This window comes from Scyliorhinus torazame, chromosome 14 (assembly GCF_047496885.1).
Source record: "Scyliorhinus torazame isolate Kashiwa2021f chromosome 14, sScyTor2.1, whole genome shotgun sequence".
In the NCBI taxonomy this organism is placed as follows: Eukaryota; Metazoa; Chordata; class Chondrichthyes; order Carcharhiniformes; family Scyliorhinidae; genus Scyliorhinus; species Scyliorhinus torazame.
In genome coordinates, this window is record NC_092720.1 from 61008550 (window position 1) to 61027688 (window position 19139).

Sequence of the window (19139 nt, forward strand, 5' to 3'; positions counted from 1 at the left end):
GATTTATGGTGTAACAGAGTGGTGATGGATATAGTAAAGAAACAAATAGTTGTGCCCAATTGAGGCAGAAATAGCTGCACAAAAATAATCTGATTGCAACAGAAGTGACAAAGAAAGTCTCCAACAAAAACACAAATAGAACAAGGTGGAGGCAGAGGTTATGATATAAAGCTGCTGAACTCAGTATTGAGCGTCCGAGACTCTCGGTTCCGCTCTTCAATCTTGCATTGAGCCTCCCTGATGCTGTAGCAACCATGATCGGAAAGATCAGAGTGGGACCAAGGTGGAGAATTAAAACAACCTTATGCCCAGTGACTGTCCTGTTACGGCTGCTGACTGAGCTGTTACGTTTCAAGCCTTCTCTGCGTTGGCTTTCCTCTCACGTGGAACAAGGAGGGAGTGCGGTTGGAGCAGAAGCCGTTCAGCGCGGCGGAAGGTTTAAATTTAAATCTCCGAATCACGAGTCGCTGCCAACGGCTCCGCCTCATGACTGAAGTGCGGCGAGAGGGGGGGGGGGGGTGATGTAATTAGATGGACGGCCGAGCGAGCAAATCAAAGCCCGGTTTGGTGAAGGGGGCGGGCCCAAGCGCCTGTCGTCCCGGCCAATAGGCGCGAAGCGGAGCGCCTAGCTCTCCTCTGAAAGAGGGACTGAGGCAAAGGGCCTGGGCACAGGTGAGTTATTTAAAAATGTGCGGGTGATGGATGCTCCGGGAGCGGCTGGGTGGCGGCAGCAATTCCAGGCTCTCTGCTGAGTGCGCTGTAATGTACCTCTGGCTTCCCGACTCACCAGCCCGCTAAGCCAGTTGTCAGAATATTAGGTCTGGGCCTAGAGCAATAAGCGACAAACACGTTGTTCTTTTTGTTTGCGTGAGCTTTTAAAGGATGGAAGCCTTTTCTCTTCGCAGTTAAGTTAAATATTCCGAGTCCTCTGTTGTTCGCCTGTTATTGCTTGATATGAGCCCGAGAAGCCCCGAAAAGTCCTACATCGGGTACAGAGCTATGATGGAACTGAAGTGCAAACGAGTACAATACATTACAGAACTCCTGCACCCGGTTTGTCACTGGAGCTAATCGGGTCCCTCTTGACTAGTCAACTTTGGTACTTAGCTGAAGTCGCGACTTTTTTAAAATGTGGATATTTATAGATATGAGTAGTTAACATGGATTTCATAAAATAAAAATTGTATTTAACCATTCGTTGGATTCTTTGAACAATTGGGCAAGAGAAAACTAGGGCAGTGCAGTGATGAGTTGTGTGTGTGCAGTAAGGGGTTCTTGGATAGATTCGCATGTTGCAGAATCGTGACAATGGTCCAGGCACATGGAGTTAAGATTCAGGTTGCTAAAAGTATTAAAAGCTGACCAGGCAACGTCAGTGTTGAAGGAGGACTTTTGGACAATTGGAAAGTGATTTTTGGCATGGATTTCTGCTGGGGATGCTATTTTACCATATACCTAACTGATTTGGATTTAAATTTGAAGTATTGTTTCAACTGTAATTTCATTATGCTTAGAGTGGGCTGCGGCATGAAGAATAAATGAACCAGTATGTGCTTGCTTAGCACATACTTGTCTCGAGTTTTGTGAGAAGAACAAACATACTATAGAGTAATGTTTAAGAAAACAAGTGCAGTGATCTGAAGAGCAGCTACTTAAGAATACTAGAGAAATGAAGTGAAGCTTTTAAGAAGTCTGAAGTTAAAGATACTAGAACAGAGAAAGGTTCAGTAAAAAGACAGCTGAGAACGGTAGTGCAGTGATTAGCACTGTTGGTTCAGAGTACCAGGATCCCAGGTTTGATTCCCGGCTTGGGTCACTGTCTGTGTGGAGTCTGCACCTTCTCCCTGTGTCTGTGTGGGTTTCCTCTGGGTGCTCCGGTTTCCTCCCACAAGTCCCGAATGAGACTTTACCATTAGGTAATTTGGACATTCTGAATTCTCCTGCTGTGTACCCGAAGAGGTGCTGGAATGTGGCGACGAGGGGCTTTTCGCTGTAACTTCATTGCAGTGTTAATGTAAGCCTACTTGTGACAATAAAGATTATTATTATGCCAGAAAGATAGCTGAAGTGATTTTCAGGTTTGGAAGATTTTACTACAGCATGTGGAACTTGAGTTGAAATAGCTATGGAAATTGGTTGCTGGATCCTGAGTTGGTGTCAAAGTAGTTAAGACAAATGAAACCTAAAAAGGGATTGGTGCAAAATCCTGGTCTGGATTCATTGTAAAGTGGAGCGGAAGCCTTGTTTAAATGTGTCATTTGGAGAGCCTGGATTTCAGAATGCAAACCACTAAGGGAAAATATAATTGAGAGAAGATTTTAAATCTGTTTTGTGAGTGGTTTGGAAACACTCATGTGGCATTCATCTGGGGGTATTCTGAAGTGACATCCACAAATATTCACATGTGCTTTGGAGTGGAAAGTTTATTGGCCACAGTCATCTGGTGTGCTTAAAAGGGACTTTGTTAATGAGACTATTGTGGATTAAAATGTATTTTATAATACATGTTAATCCTAAAACCTGTGTGCAATTGTCAAAGTAAGAGGTGGAGTAAATGCATATCACCAATTTTTCATGAATTTTTTTTCTGCTTGCTAAAACTAATCAGCGGTCCTGCGACACTGTTCCTCAAATGTACGATCTTTTGACCCAGGGGTCCATTCTGTGATCTCATCGTCCAGTTATAACATCAACTGGGATGGTAACAGTATGGTATCAAAAATTGCAGATCATACCAAAGTAGGAGTGTGGGAGTATTGCACCAAAATACAGAAGACTTAAACAGGCTTGTAAGGTTGGTAGATACAGTATTGCCAAATGAAGCATAAGGAGACCATTTACTCCTTGGAAGGTAAGTAAAGAAGGTAGAGGAACAAAGAGAGCCAGGGGGGTACGTACAATACATAAATCACTGACCGTAGCCGCGCAGGTTGATGGGACCATAAAGGTTGTAAACAAAGTTCTAGTGTTGATTTCTGGAGGAGTGTATTACAAAAGGAGGTAATGCTAAATTTATTTAGAACTTTGATTCAAATTCATGATCTCCATATTACAAAATAGATAATGAAGCTCTGGAAAAGTGTAAATAACATTTACAAGAATGTTACCAGAATTGAGAGGATTCAACTATCAGGAGTGATTGATCAGGCTGGATCTCCTTTTTTTTTTCCTCCTAAGAGATCAGGACAATACTTGATGGAGGCATTTAAAATTATGAAGGGGTTTGATCGGGGTGATGAGCAAAAGCTAACCGTTCATTTTTCAATTCCAACACATTTCTGCAGTTGCTTCTTCCAATAATTTGGTTAAAGCTATACAGAATTCCCTCCAAGGCTAATATATGCTTCCTAACACTACTTTGAATCCCTGCCCTGCAGCCATTTAACACTCTGTGGCGCATTTATTGGCTGGAGACCAGTCTTGCGCCCCTACTTGGAGAGAGCGTCTCATGTCAGACAGCTGCTGCATATTGGCCGTCAATGCTGTAGTCCCAGTAGAGTCACTGGGAGAAGTTTCCACTGTTGGTGCTGTACCAAATCCTACAGAAAATAAATGACACCAGCCCAGGATCCAGGAACACCCATGGTGTGGTCAATGATAGATCAGAAGGTAAACTGGGAGGGATTCAAACGGGGAAGGTGGTTGCGAAGTTAAAGGATCAGCTCCAGGACCTTGACAGCATAGGACAGGATGGAGATGGGGTGATGTCAAAAGAGTTTTGGTGAAGGACAGAGTTAATTATGGTGGCCCGGAAAAGGACGTTTCTCTTTGAGCTCTCTGCTGCCTTCAACTTTTATAATTTCTTCCCCACCCCAATTCATTTTCATAGTATTGTACATTCCTACTTCTCTCAATTGGCTAGAATTATCTGGTCTGGTTCTTTTGGAGATGGGGAAAACCCTGTCGAGACAGCTCCCTGATGTGACCCAGCTTCAGGGGTGAATTGTCAGTGGATTCTAGACCAAGGGGCGCAGATGGGTCTCCTGTTCAAGACCAAGATGAGGAAAACCTATTTTCTGTTGGATAGAGGCAGGGTCATTGAATATATTCAAGGCAGCGTTAGACAAATTTTTGACCTACAAGGGATTCAAAAGGGGGTGATGGACACAGACAGGAAAGTGGAGCTATAGCCACAATCTGAACAGTCACGATCTCCTTAAATGACCGAACAGGCTCAAGGAACTGAATGGCCTACTCGCACTCCTGTTTCTTATGAGCTGCGGCAGGAATGAAATTCAGTTGGGAATTGGATTGGCCCCCTGAATGTTACCAAATGTCTTCAATGAAGGAAATTGACAAGCAAGAGCTGCAGCAGGAATGAAATTCAGTTGGGAATTGGATTGGCCCCCTGAATGTTACCAAATGTCTTCAATGAAGGAAATTGACAAGCAAGAGCTGCAGCAGGAATGAAATTCAGTTGGGAATTGGATTAGCCCCCTGATTGTGACCAAATGTCTCCAATGAAGGATATTGACAAGCAAATATTTCAATGATGATAAATATCCAAATATGAGAGGTTAACCGGGGTTGGGAGGGAGGGAGGGAGGGGGGGGGGAATTATTTACCCAATAAGATCACTATAGAAGAGTGTATAAAGGGTTCAAGATGCAATTTATTTAATGACAGAAGATTGAGGAATGTGGTTGGAAAAAGTGGCTAGGTGAGGTTGATGTAAGGAAAGAAAGATTTACATTTTGAATTTACAGTGCAGAAGGAGGCCATTCGGCCCATCGAGTCTGCACCGGAGCCCATGCCTCCACCCTATCCCCATAACCCAGTAACCCCACCTACGTTTTTGATCACTTAAGGGCAATTTTGTCATGGCCAATCCATCTAACCTGCACATCCCACTGGACTGTGGGAGGAAACCGGAGCACCCAGAGGAAACCCATGCAGACACTGGGAGAAAGTGAAAGCTCCACATGGACAGTCATCTGAGGCCAGAATTGAACCCGGGTCCCTGGAGCTGTGAGGCACAGTCTAACCACTGTGCCACTGTGTCGGTTTTATCTAATGAACAACCAGAACACTGGCTATATAAATATGTTTAAGAGATAAAGTCAAGGGAATATAGCAAAAGTAATTCAGTTTTCAATTGCGCAAGATTTGAGGGCAACTTAATATATCCAGGGGTGGCACGGTGGTTAGCACTGCTGCTTCACCGCGCCGAGGAACTGTTCGATCCCGACCCCAGGTCACTGTCGTGTGGAGTTTGCACATTCTCTCCATGTCTTTGAGGGTCTCACCCCCACAACACAAAAAGATGTGCAAGCTAGATTGATTGGCCATGCTAAATTGCCCCTTAATTGGAAACAAAAATTGGGTACTTTAAATTTATATTAGAAAAAGTTTATATCCATGGAATTCTCTTATCTAAAAGTAGAGATTTGTTTGCATTATTGATGCAAGGGCTGACTTTATTAAGTTTATGCACAATTTTGCATTATAATTTGTGCCGTCGTTGCTACTTTTGACCTTGTCAATATTAATACTGTAAGGGATATTCTGAATACCTTTGTTTAAAACTTCAAATACCAGGAAAAGTCATTATTTCTGTATAACTGACCACACTTTTGGTCAGATGAGGAAAGCATAATAAATTTTCTTTGAATTTTTAAAAATTGTGTTAAAAATAGTAAATCAGTGGGATTGGCAATTCCTGCTTTTAAGCTGCATGAGGTGTTTAAATTTCTGCCAACACGAAAACACACAAATGAGTTTTCAACTCTGAACTCTGTTTATTGCACTACTGTTCATCACCACAAAAACAAATCAATTGATCATTTATGTAATTAATGTATGTGGGACCTGCAATGCAGGTCTATGATTGGGGGAGGAAATTTTAATTTAAAAAATCATCCAGCAGCACTTTATACATATTGCAAATAGACATTTCTCTTGCCATATTGCTTTCTCACCCCCCCAGACTTTTCATTTCCATTTAAGTCAATTGAATTTTGGTGAGTTGGTATTTTGTTGGTTCCACTGGCGAACAAAAAACTCTAATATTGTGCTCAATGCATATTGGAATGACTCCGAATCAATGTGAAATTTGGCAACAGTCAGAAAAATGCCTCCATGGGTACTAGGTTTGAAATCACTGCCCATTGTAGTTATGAGAGATGTCTTGCCTCCAATCCAGAATGAAGAAAAACTTGGATTCAATCATTGTGTCCTACAACTCAAAAGCCAAGGTTAATATTCTCTAAGTGCAGTACTGTGGGATGGCTGCATTGTTGGAGGTGCCATATTTCAATGAGCTGTTAAACCAGCGAGCCATCTGAATGTTTGGGTGGATGTGAAAGATCCCCTGGCACTATTATGAAGAAGAGCAGGGAACTTGTTCCTGGTGTCTTGGCTGATGTTTATTGCTCTAATAACATCACAAAACACATTTTCTGGTCATTATCGCATTGCTCTTTATGGAGCTTGCTGACAGCAAATTGGCTGCCATGATTCCTACATGACCACAACCACTGTTTCAAAATTGGTAGATGTTGAGTCTGGAGAAGGGGGTGTAGATAGCCTGGGTCACATTGAGATCCAAAAAGACGAGGTGTTGGGTGTCTTAAAAAATATTAAGGTAGATAAGTCCCCAGGGCCTGATGGGATCTACCCCAGAATACTGAAGGAGGCTGGAGAGGAAATTGCTGAGGCCTTGACAGAAATCTTTGGATCCTCGCTGTCTTCAGGGGATGTCCCGGAGGACTGGAGAATAGCCAATGTTGTTCCTCTGTTTAAGAAGGGTAGCAAGGATAATCCCGGGAACTACAGGCCGGTGAGCCTTACTTCAGTGGTAGGGAAATTACTGGAGAGAATTCTTCGAGACAGGATCTACTCCCATTTTGGAAGCAAATGGACGTATTAGTGAGAGGCAGCACGGTTTTGTGAAGGGGAGGTCGTGTCTCACTAACTTGATAGAGTTTTTCGAGGAGGTCACTAGGATGATTGATGCAGGTAGGGCAGTGGATGTTGTCTGTATGGACTTCAGTAAGGCCTTTGACAAGGTCCCTCATGGTAGACTAGTACAAAAGGTGAAGTCACACGGGATCAGGGGTGAGCTGGCAAGGTGGATACAGAACTGGCTAGGTCATAGGAGGCAGAGAATAGCAATGGAAGGATGCTTTTCTAATTGGAGGGCTGTGACCAGTGGTGTTCCACAGGGATCAGTGCTGGGACCTTTGCTCTTTGTAGTATATATAAATGATTTGGAGGAAAATGTAACTGGTCTGATTAGTAAGTTTGCAGACGACACAAAGGTTGGTGGAATTGCGGATAGCGATGAGGACTGTCGGAGGATACAGCAGGATTTAGATTGTTTGGAGACTTGGGCGGAGAGATGGCAGATGGAGTTTAATCCGGACAAATGTGAGGTAATGCATTTTGGAAGGTCTAATGCAGGTAGGGAATGTACAGTGAATGGTAGAACCCTTGAGTATTGAAAGTCAAAGAGATCTAGGAGTATAGGTCCACAGGTCATTGAAAGGGGCAACACAGGTGGAGAAGGTAGTCAAGAAGGCATACGGCATGCTTGCCTTCATTGGCCGGGGCATTGAGTATAAGAATTGGCAAGTCATGTTGCAGCTGTATAGAACCTTAGTTAGGCCACACTTGGAGTATAGTGTTCAATTCTGGTCGCCACACTACCAGAAGGATGTGGAGGCTTTAGAGAGGGTGCAGAAGAGATTTACCAGAATGTTGCCTGGTATGGAGGGCATTAGCTATGAGGAGCGGTTGAATAAACTCGGTTTGTTCTCACTGGAACGAAGGAGGTTGAGGGGAGACCTGATAGAGGTCTACAAAATTATGAGGGGCATAGACAGAGTGGATAGTCAGAGGCTTTTCCCCAGGGTAGAGGGGTCAATTACTAGGGGGCATAGGTTTAAGGTGAGAGGGGCAAGGTTTAGAGTAGATGGACGGGGCAAGTTTTTTACGCAGAGGGTAGTGGGTGCCTGGAACTCGCTACCGGAGGAGGTGGTGGAAGCAGGGACGATAGTGACATTTAAGGGGCATCTTGACAAATACATGAATAGGATGGGAATAGAGGGATGCGGACCCAGGAAGTGTAGAAGATTGTAGTTTAGTCTGGCAGCATGGTCGGCACGGGCTTGGAGGGCCGAAGGGCCTGTTCCTGTGCTGTACATTTCTTTGTTCTTTGTTTGTTGTCTTCATTGCCGGTGGTGATGGAAAGTGCTACATAAATGCAAATTCCATTTCTTCCGCAATTTCTTGGATGAGGCTAAGGATTTTGCATCCTTTTGTCTACTGGACAGAGCATTTCCGTATGACAATTATGTGATCTGTCTTAAATGTCCCTTTTGCCCATTTTAATCGGTCCTGTTCTAGATCTTGGATAGTGTTCCAAAATAACTGTAGTTATGCTCTTTGTATACTTCAAGTACTTCAAGGCAAATAATTTCAGCAATCTTTTCTTAAAACTGAATCCTCTTTATTAGTCCTGAAAGACGTGCTTGTTAGGTGAATTGGACATTCTGAATTCTCGCTCTGTCTACCCGAACAGGCGACTAGGGGATTTTCACAGTAACTTCATTGCAGTGTTAATGTAAGCCTACCTGTGACAATAAAGATTATTATTATTATTGTTCCACTGCTTCCTTGTCTTGTGTGTTTCCCTTTTGCCTTAGGACATCAAAGTGAGCACTGTATTCAAGGTTGAATCTGACCACAGCACTACAGATCTGGCATAACAGCTTCTAACTTGAATTCATGTGATCCAGCAGTATAATAAAGCGTTCTATTTGATGCTCATATTGCTGTTCCATTATCAAGTGCCAAATTTACTGAGCCACGAATTCCTGTCAATTTCACTCGTAGCTATTTTCACAGCATCCACCGTATTCTTGTCACATTCGTACCTGGCATTGGTTCTAGAAGTCCAAAATTTAATTGGCAATCTGTCCAGCTCACCTCAGCTATGATGGTGGCTACTTTGGGCTGTGGACACAGACCATGAACCAGATGCTCCCGGACCATTTACTCCTTGAATGTGAGTGACCCCTGTTGGAAGTGTAAATGACAAAAGAGTGGAATTTGGCTTGGCAATGATGGTCTCCATTTGTCAAAGGATTCATTGGCACAGTATGTGCTATTCGCTGGCATCGTAGGCTATGGATCAAGTGCTGGAAAATAAGATTCGTATAGATTGATATTTGAAGGTCGGCATAGACATGGTGGGCCGAAGGGCCTGTTTCTGTGCTGTCTAACCCTGACTATGACATGTAGTACTTTGCACTTGCTTGTTTTGGAAAATTTGCCTATTTGTGAATTTTATCTGACTACTTTTATAGGTCCCTGGCTGCTTTCTTCTACCTCCTTCATTTACTGCCCTTTGCAAATGTATCTATTTTACATGGATTTAAAAATCCAATTACTGTAAATTGGAAACAATAGAAGGGTAAACTCCACTGAACTGATAATCCACAAACCTAGGGTAATGCTCTGGGGTTCTAAGCTTGAATCCCATCATGGTAGATGGTAACATTGTGCTGTGGCAGGCATGGGTGAGCTGAAAACCACCTAAGCACTGATCCTTCGGCACTCTATTCAGTCCCTCCATCCACCTTGATCTAACTCCCTCCAGTAATGGTTATTTCTTTCCTTCAGTCGCTTTCTTTCTCTCATTTGGTTTTGTTATTATTATTTCCAGTGGTTCTTTTGGGATGTCACTTGAACTAATCAAGGGCATCAGCCAATTATCATAGAATTTACAGAGCAGAAGGAGGCCATTTGGCCCATCGAGTCTGCACCGGCTCTTGGAAAGAGCACCCTACCCAAGGTCAACACCGCCACCCTATCCCCATAACCCAGTAACCCCACCCAACACTAAGGGCAATTTTGGACCTTAAGGGCAATTTATCATGGCCAATCCACCTAACCTGCACATCTTTGGACTGTGGGAGGAAACCGGAGCACCCGGAGGAAACCCACGCACACACGGGGAGGATGTGCAGACTCCGCACAGACAGTGACCCAAGCCGGAATCGAACCTGGGACCCTGGAGCTGTGAAGCAGTTGTGCTATCCACAAGGCTACCGTGCTGCCCTAACCAAGTGACATGCCAAGTGACATGTTTCCTTTCTAAATCTATGTTTGGAATTATATCTTGGATTATTTTTGTACAATCAACTGATGTTTTCCATTTAATTTATGAAATGGTTGAGGTTTCATTATTGCAAGATAAACAAACAGCCAGACAGCCCAGAGAAGATCCATAGATAACTTGCACGCTGCTTTAGTATGGATCTTTTTCCATGCAAAATATCCTCTGATTTGGCAATTTAAAAGTACTGACTTTTTGTTTTACAGGGAACCACCTTTTGTGCAATGGCAGGAGAATCAAAATCTACAAGTAATCCTTTGGAACAGTTCATTTTGTTGTCTAGAAATGCTAAAGGTCCAGCTTTAACGACTCTTATTAGCCAAGTATTAGAGGCTCCAGGAGTTTTTGTTTTTGGTGAACTTCTGGAAACACCTAATATACAGGAGGTAAGAACGAACACAGTACAGAAAAACATTTTTTTCAACATTTCTCCTTATTGCCATGAATCTTTGCTAAATTTAAAATACAATAAAACTTTAAGTAATTTTAAAATGCTTCTGTATAGCGTCTTGAGATTTACTGCTATTAATTTGAAATGTTAAGCATTTTACTATGTAAAATTAACAGAAATAAACTTAAAAGTACACTGAATATAGTGAGCATATTTTTGTGATTATCTGATAGAACTCAATTTGAAGTTTTAGATTAAGTAGTTAACTAGGCCTCCTTGATGACTTTGTAGAAAACCCATGTGGTATATCCTAAATTCAATTCCTCAACTGTGCAACCATAGTCCATAACCATGAGGCACTGTTATTGGCTTCAGCAATACTAGGTTAAATAGAGACTAGAGATGTTAGGATAGTTCTCTAGATAAAGTTGAAAGGCATTTAACAGCTTGTTCAAAATGAAGGGCACGATTCAACTAAATGGGAACAAAGTTCCATAGCGAGCGTGTTTTCCTGCGCTCGCAGCGCCGAGAAATACATGGCTATAACACGCCACTTCCATAATAAGGGGCCTCAGCGGGGAACATAGTCCCGTTTTCTACACCGAGGAGCTCCGCTCGCCAGAACTCCTCAGTATAGCGAGAGATTGGCGTGCAGATTTCTGAAGCCCCTGAACCCTCGAGCCCCAAAGCGCTATGGGAGTGTCCCCGGGTACGCCAGACCCCCTGATCACCAGCACACAGAAAATGCCAGCCTGGCACCTTAGTGCCAACCTGGCACCCTGGCAGTGGCCCTGCTAATTGGCAGTGCCACCTGGGCACCTTGGCAGTGCCAGGTTTGTACTGAGGTGCCCTCCGATCCTCTGGGAGACACCCACGAGTGCCGTTCCGTCTGGTCCCCGTTTGTGGAGACCAGTGCTAAAAGGTCGCTCAAGGTCTTCGAGGCAAAGGGGATAGATCCCAAAGCTACGAGAAACTGCATATTAAAGTGAGACTAGCTGTCTCACTCTAATATGTGGATTTGCTAAAATTTACATCGCAACATTTCGAGAGATCACATTAGATCTCGCAAGACGTTGAGAGTCGGGTCGAAACCGGAGCAATCTGCTTTTCGGGCGCAGCGCGGCCGTTGGGACGTGACCAAAATATTTTGATAGAGTAAATAGGGAGAATTTGTTTCCACTGGCAGGAGGACCCTGATTAAAATTATTGACAAAATAACTAGTTTGTGGATGAGATTTTGTTTTTGTTGTGAAGTGTTATGATCTGGATTACTCTGTCTGAAGGGGTGGTGGAATCAGATTTAACTATAACTTTCAAAAGGGAGTGAGAGAAATACTTGATAACATAAAATGTGCAACAGATGAAAGTGGGATGAATGAATAGGTCTTAAAAAGAACCTGAAGATGTATGGTGAGTCAAATGACCATCCTTCTTTTCAGAGGAAAAATCAGATCGTATTGTTGCCTTTTTAAAAAAAAAAAAAACCCTCAATGCTTCTATGTGGATATTCAGTATCAGCAAAATCAGACTGGCTTCTGATTGGTAATCTTACATAAGAAAACATATACTTGCCATAGAGGGAGCGTAGCGAAGGTTCTCCAGACTGATTCCTAGTATGGCAGTATTCGACTAGATCTTTTTTCACTGGAGTTTAGAAGAATGAGAGGGGATCTGTTTGAAACGTATCGAATTCTGACAGGGCTGGACAACTAAATGCAGAGATGATTTCCCTTGTGAGGTGGGTGGTTTAGAGCAAGGGGCCACATTCTCAGGAGACTGGGTAGGTCATTTAGGACTAAGATGAGGAGAACGTTCTTCACTCCGTTAGGATTGAAGTTTAAATATTTTTTTTGTTTTAATAAAGTTAGTGAAACCCTATTTCTTATCACTCCTGGGACAATTCTATCTTTCCACTGTAGCCACCTGGGTTGGCCACTTCCCGACTTAAAATGGAGGTCCGCAAAGAGTGACGGGAAATTCAGCCAAGCCAGGAAAAACTAGCAAGTGCAAAGTCTCCTGTGTATTAGAACTTGCAGAAGCCCAGACAGCACTGAAACACTCAGCCATCTGCATACTAATGAGCGATCCCCGGGAACAATTGAAACATGTAAGGTGAATGACTCCTCGGCGCCAGCAGGAGCCAAGACAAAGGAAGGCCAACGGACACTCTGGGACCGCCCAGCGATCAGGGAATGGCTCCAGTATTGGAGAAATCGATCCAAATGATCAGAACTTAGTCCAATCACTTGGAACCAGGTACGGGGTCCGCCCAAAGGGGCGGGAAGCCCCTGGGGACTATAAAATAGAGTCCCCAAGTTCAATTCGTCCTTCTTGCCAGGGTCACTCAGCAACTCGAATCAACCCTTGAGAGTGAACTGCCTAAGCTGCCGCATCAACCAAGTAAGTCTCCAGTCAACGCACGCTACGAGATAGGCGCTCCTAGCTACCAGTCCATACCAGCTTTTGAACACTGCAGACTCTGATCGAACGAAAGGCCATTTGTTCCCCTGACCTGGTGGGCCAGTTCCGAAGCTAAGTATAGGCCTTTTAGAGAGAGAATAGTCTAGAAAGTAGAATTTATGCATGAGTAGTGATTTACTGTGTATAATAAATGTGTTTTGATTTGAATCTTATTAATTGGTGTGTCGAGTTATTGATCAGTACTAACTTGAACCTCGTGGCGGTATCATAAAGATACCTGGCGTCTCTAGAGCAAAGGTTATAGAAACGGAGCAAATTCAGTAAAGACCCAACGGGCAACGAATTAAGAGCCAACCAAAGTTAGCAACATATTACTGGCGACATCTGACGGGACCCGACTTAGAAGTGGCCTAACCACTCCGGGAGAACCCAAAATTTGAATTAGAATCCAATTTGGAACAGAAAAACCACAAGTGTTCAAGCAGTTCTGATCAATCCTCATAATTTGGAAGCGTGTTAATGCATGCGTAACTAACAGGGCTATAAGGTAAAACTGATAGATTTTTGTTGTGAAAAACTGTCGGGAGTTTGTATTCTGGAAAATAGCGAACACCGTACCCGTGATTACAGCACCGCCTTAGTACCCCTCGTTCCAAATTTTAAAACCGCATTCAGATAGGAAAAAAATGGCAATGAAGGCAATGGAACGCCTCATGACCCCCCCAGGAATTTGTGGTCGCAGCGACCAGCAGCAGAGTAGGACAGTGTCCCGTTTGGAAAGGAGCGATCAGAAAATATCTCAAAAGGGAAAGGTTGGCCCCTTTGGAGTGAATTCTGTGATAATGAGGAAACCGGACCCGGGAGTATAGGACATACTTGGTGGGAGAACCTGTCAGAGATCCATAAGAAAAGCTTAGGGAAAGCTCGCAAGCCGATGGCAATCGTGTCCAGTCTGGCACAATTGTGAGGCACAGAGGAGGTCGTTCGACTCTCCGCAAAGAGATAGAAGAGTATTGACGTCGAATGAGCAAGGTCGATGTTAGTGAGATAGCAAGGGAGAATATAGATTTAAGAAGGAAGGGCGGAGAGGTGGATAATGCCAAGAGGGAACACCAGTCTTGTCTAGCGCATCTGAGCAGCTTCCAAACTCAATACGAAAAGGCCTATCAGGACACTCAATGTGCAGTCCTGCTAAGAGAAGAGACAGAGAAACGGGTAGAGGCATTGCAAAGGCAGTGCAGCGATTTAAAAGCCGCATTAAGAACATGCCATGCTGCCACCACGGAGAACAGACAAAGCTCATTAGATCATGCAAAATGCAGGAAGCAGATCGCGGAACTGCAGTCTTTGCTTTCAGTACAAAATGGGTTTTGGAGCACATTTGGATCCCAATTAGATGAGGAAGACGGCCCTGATTGGCAAGAATTAAATGAAACCGTGCATAGGTATGTTCAGGGAACATGTACGCAAGGAAAGCCCCAAAAGAGAAAAACACCCCAACCCCCCACAGAGCAGATAGATCAGGCACCCATGAATCCAGTCACTACCCACCGCACAGTCACATCGGAAGGAGACGCGGAATTCCTTTACACCACCCCCTTAACCGTGACCCAATTACGGGACGCGTGCAAAAAGATCACCGTTCCTCCCCACCTCAGACCCCCACCACTTCTTTGCTAGAGTAAAGCAGCAGGCGACCATGTACGGCCTGGATGAGCGTGAGCAAGTGAAGCTCACAGTTTTGAACTCAGACCCTTCGGTTGTAGCAGCCCTTCCCGACCCACAATGTAGGAGGAGGCATCCTTGCAGAGATGCACGCGGCGAATCTAGACGTGATCGGTTATAACAGAGGTGACCCCGTAGAAGGCCTGAATAAGTGCAGGCAGAAAAAGACCGAACACCCCACAGCGTTTGCTGGACGCCTGTGGATCCATTTTACAGCCGTTTTTGGAAACTTAGACCACGCCCATTTGTCCCAAGACAGCATGGCCAAATGGACCCGCACCCTTATCTCCCATGCCACAGGCAGGACAAAATGCCTGTACCAATTATGACCCCTCGGACGAAGTGCACAACGAAAAGTGGGTTTTAAAAAGATTGTCCCGCACCTGGGAGCAATCTGTCCAAAACAAAACCGCAAATATAGCACCCGATGACGAGCAGGTAGAAATGAACCCAGTCAAAGCACACCAGAACCCCGCATGGGTAAATGAGGGCAGGAACAGCCAACCCCAGCCCGAAGCTCAAGAATGTTACAATTAGGACATTACGCACGAGAATGTCAAGCCCCCCTGAAACCGCAACGGAATCAGCCCACAAATGCCCCCCGAACCAGCAAAGACACCAACAGCCCTGACCCCCCCCCCCCCCCTCCAGGGAACCATACCCAAGTGAACAATGCACCAGAGAGCCTGCTCCACCTTGTGCCCCAGGGGTCATGTTACAACTGTGGGCAGTCAGGACACTTCACCCGAGATTGCAGGAGACCCCCACCAGGTAGACTAGCCCCCAGATATGAAAGAGAACACCACCCACAGCAGCTACAAGATCCCAGCTGCCCCATGCAAACTGAGCGCTTACCCACCACTTCTCATTGCAGCGATACCTCAGCAATGCCACTTCATTTTTGTTTCGCTCCTCCTTCCTCTCTTCTTCGGTCACACTACACTGCCTCCATATGCTAGTTACACCCCAGTCCAAATGTGGTTTACGATGTCCTTTCTGATGGAACCTGCACCATTTTTGTTGAATGTTTCTTCGTTATTGTTAATGTTAAGTGTTGTTCGTTATCACAAAAGTTTTCACGGCCCCACATCACCACTCCTTTGACGCCCTTTGGCTGTTGGAGGAACTAGTTTGTCCCCAGAAGCCTGTTACTGGAACAAGTTTGTCCCAGATAATAGTTCAGAGGAACTAGTCTGTCGACACAACCTGACTCATAGTTGCTCTCCTAATTCGAGAGGCAGCCCCCACGACGACCACATTCTTACCCGTTCTTGCCAGTTGCTCAGGCAGTGGAGAAATGGCATTGGTCTCCACCCTGCCTGAGGACCCCCCTCTGGTCAACTACGCTAGGGTAGAGCACATACGGCATTGATCACCGTCCTACCCTAGGATTCCATCCAAATCTTACCCGCCGCGGCCCATACGCACCCCATTTTTGACTCATTATGTTCAAAATTCTTTTGTTTGGTTTTGGCAACCTATGGTTGCTTCCCTCTGCTATTTACATCCTCAAACACTGGGATGGTAAATCACAGGCTGCGAGACGGCTCGCAGTATGGCAGTATTTGCTTAGATGTCTAGTCCAAATCTTCGGTTTAAAAAAAAAAAAATGAGGGAGTCACACTGGTGACCAATTATAAAGGAAAATTGGCACTAAAAGACCGACATGCTAACATTCAAGATATTACACCAGATAGTAACATATTATGCTTGTGTCCATAGAACTCCGGAACCTCAGGAACTCCAGAGGAAGAAAAAGAAGACAGAAAGACTGAAAGATGAAGACAACCTTCATGTTCACCTGGGTCTTAGAAGAATCCCTTCAGTTGCGTGCGGATGCTACCCCCCTGACCCCTACCACACAGGCCATGAATGATTCCCACACCTACCATGCACTACACCCTGAAATAGTTAACCCCGAGATAGTTACTGACACCCCGACCGGTGTGACAAGTTTCTAACCTGGTATTCACTATCGTACATTGTAGAATCACTCTTAATACTGGCGATACTCTGCAGTGTCGTGCAGACACTTAGACTCAGAAAATGGCGAAGGAAAGCCTAACGCTCTCGCAGGAAAGCCTAACGCTCTCGCACCCCGGTATACATGTTTAGGTCCCCTATTTTCAGACTTCCATCAACCCCCCCCAATCCCTCGAGTGAATTAAAGTGCATCCGCTTTTCTTTGTTTAGTTCAATAAAGAAATGTAAACCTCTGTGCTTGACTGCCAAGCCAGAGAAACTTGTGTTGCTGCTATTTGTGCATTTAAAGTGTTGTAGATTATTTTTGATTGTTTTGAGTGAGGATAGTTTATGGAAGATAGTTACTGTTTTTTTATGTTGTAATGCATGTCCCTGTTGTAACATAGCGCCACTTAGAATTGTTAGTTAAAAATGTTCATACATAATTATGGTCAGTGTAGAGGCCATGGAAGAGTGCTTGCTGGGTCAGGAAGTGAAGACAGTTATGTGATCCTTCACGCTTCGCATTAGGGATCACAAGGAAGGAGTATACTGGGTTGGCCACTTCCCGACTTAAAATGGAGGTCCGCAAAGAATGAAGGGAAATTCAGCCAATACAGGAAAAACTAGCAAGTGCAAAGTCTCCTGTGTATTAGAACTTGCAGAAGCCCAGACAGCACTGAAACTCACAGCCATCTGCATGCTAATGAGCGATCCCCGGGAACAATTGAAACATGTAACGTGAATGACTCCTCGGCGCCAGCAGGAGCCAAGACAAAGGAAGGCCAACGGACACTCGGGGACCGCCCAGCGATCAGGGAACCGCTCCAGTGTTGGAGAAATCGATCCAAATGATCAGAACTTAGTCCAATCACTTGGAACCAGGTACGGGGTCCGCCCAAAGGAGCGGGAAGCCCCTGGGGACTATAAAATAGAGTCCCCAAGTTCAATTCGTCCTTCTTGCCAGGGTCACTCAGCAACTCGAATCAACCCTTGAGAGTGAACTGCCTAAGCTGCCGCATCAACCAAGTAAGTCTCCAGTCAACGCACGCTACGAGATAGGCGCTCCTAGCTACCAGTCCATACCAGCTTTTGAACACTGCAGACTCTGATCGAACGAAAGGCCATTTGTTCCCCTGACCTGGTGGGCCAGTTCCGAAGCTAAGTATAGGCCTTTTAGTGATAGAGAATAGTCTAGAATGTAGAGTTTATGCAAGAGTAGTGATTTACTGTGTATAATAAATGTTTTTTGATTTGAATCTTACTAATTGGTGTGTCGAGTTATTGATCAGTACTAACTTGAACCTCGTGGCGGTATCATAAAGATACCTGGCGACTCTAGAGCAAAGGTTCTAGAAACCGAGCAAATTCAGTAAAGACCCAACGGGCAGCGAATTAAGAGCCAACCAAAGTTAGCAACACCACACTGTCTTAAAACCTTAAAACGTTATGGTTCTGGGCCATAACGGGCCCTCTCTCTTCTCTTTTTTCCCCCCCCCCCCCCCCAATCCCAATGAGTGACATCATAATCTGCCTCGCTGTTAACCTCTTAATCACAGATTTGGCAGACTTCTATCTGGGTTCTTTTAAGAACATTACTGCAACAGACACACAGTATAGAAAACATTTCCTATATTCATCACAGTGGACAGACTTTAGAGAGTCAGGAGATGCGGAATTATCAGCCTCTGACCAGCTCGTCCCATCATCGTATTTATATGGTTGGTCCAGGTCAGTTTCTTGTCAATGGTGACCCCTGTGATATTATCATAACTGTAAGGGTTAATGAAATGTCCAGAGGAAGTTACGGCTACAAGTATATAAGGCATTGATGCTAAGCCTTGTGGGAAAGAGTAGTGCAGGAGTTAGCAAGAGACAGACGGATGTAAAGATAGTGTGAGTACGAGCAGATCATAGTTTATAACAGTATAAAGATTAGTTGTAGGAGTGCGTGTCAAATCCAAATTAGTAGTGTTAATAAATTTATAGCTTTGTTCAGATTAATGCTATTTTGTGATCTTTGTGAACACTATCCCAACAATCCTGAAGTTAGCAACACCGAACACCACAACCTCCAGGAATTTGATTTTATTCAGCAACGGTAATGCCATTGAATGTCATGGGGGGGGATGGTAAAATTCTCTCTTGTTGGAGGTGATCATTGCCCGGCAGTTGTGTGGCATGTAATGTTGGAATTACACTAAACTTTCAAGAATGGTATTCATTTTTTGGGTTCTTTTTCCTAAATTTGCTTCACCACCACAATGAGTTTTATTGTTTAAACCTAATTGTCTTAAAGCAAATGGAAGCACTTGTTTTATATTTGGATAATATATATAGAGTACCAAACCCTGGTAGTGGCATTGTCATACATTAGATAAGTCATTGAACCAGCCAACATTTTACTTTGTTTATTTTCCCATGTGCTTCTGTTACTGGCAAAAGTGTAGGTGTTGGCCAGGCTGGTCTGGTGCAGCGTCAAGATGATAGGAGTAGTACATTTTGTTACATTTGAACACT

The 19139-nt window shown here is 44.2% G+C and overlaps 1 protein-coding gene across 1 annotated transcript in view; it reads left to right on the forward strand.

The window, feature by feature from the left end:
• Positions 1–583: 583 nt before the first annotated feature.
• cops7a (COP9 constitutive photomorphogenic homolog subunit 7A) overlaps positions 584–19139 on the forward strand; it is a 56319-nt gene continuing 37763 nt past the window's right edge. The window contains exons 1-2 of the mRNA XM_072474280.1: positions 584–672; positions 10327–10506. Coding sequence (XP_072330381.1) covers positions 10345–10506 — 162 coding nt within the window. The 5' untranslated portion in view covers positions 584–672; positions 10327–10344. The remainder of the gene's footprint in view (positions 673–10326; positions 10507–19139) is intronic.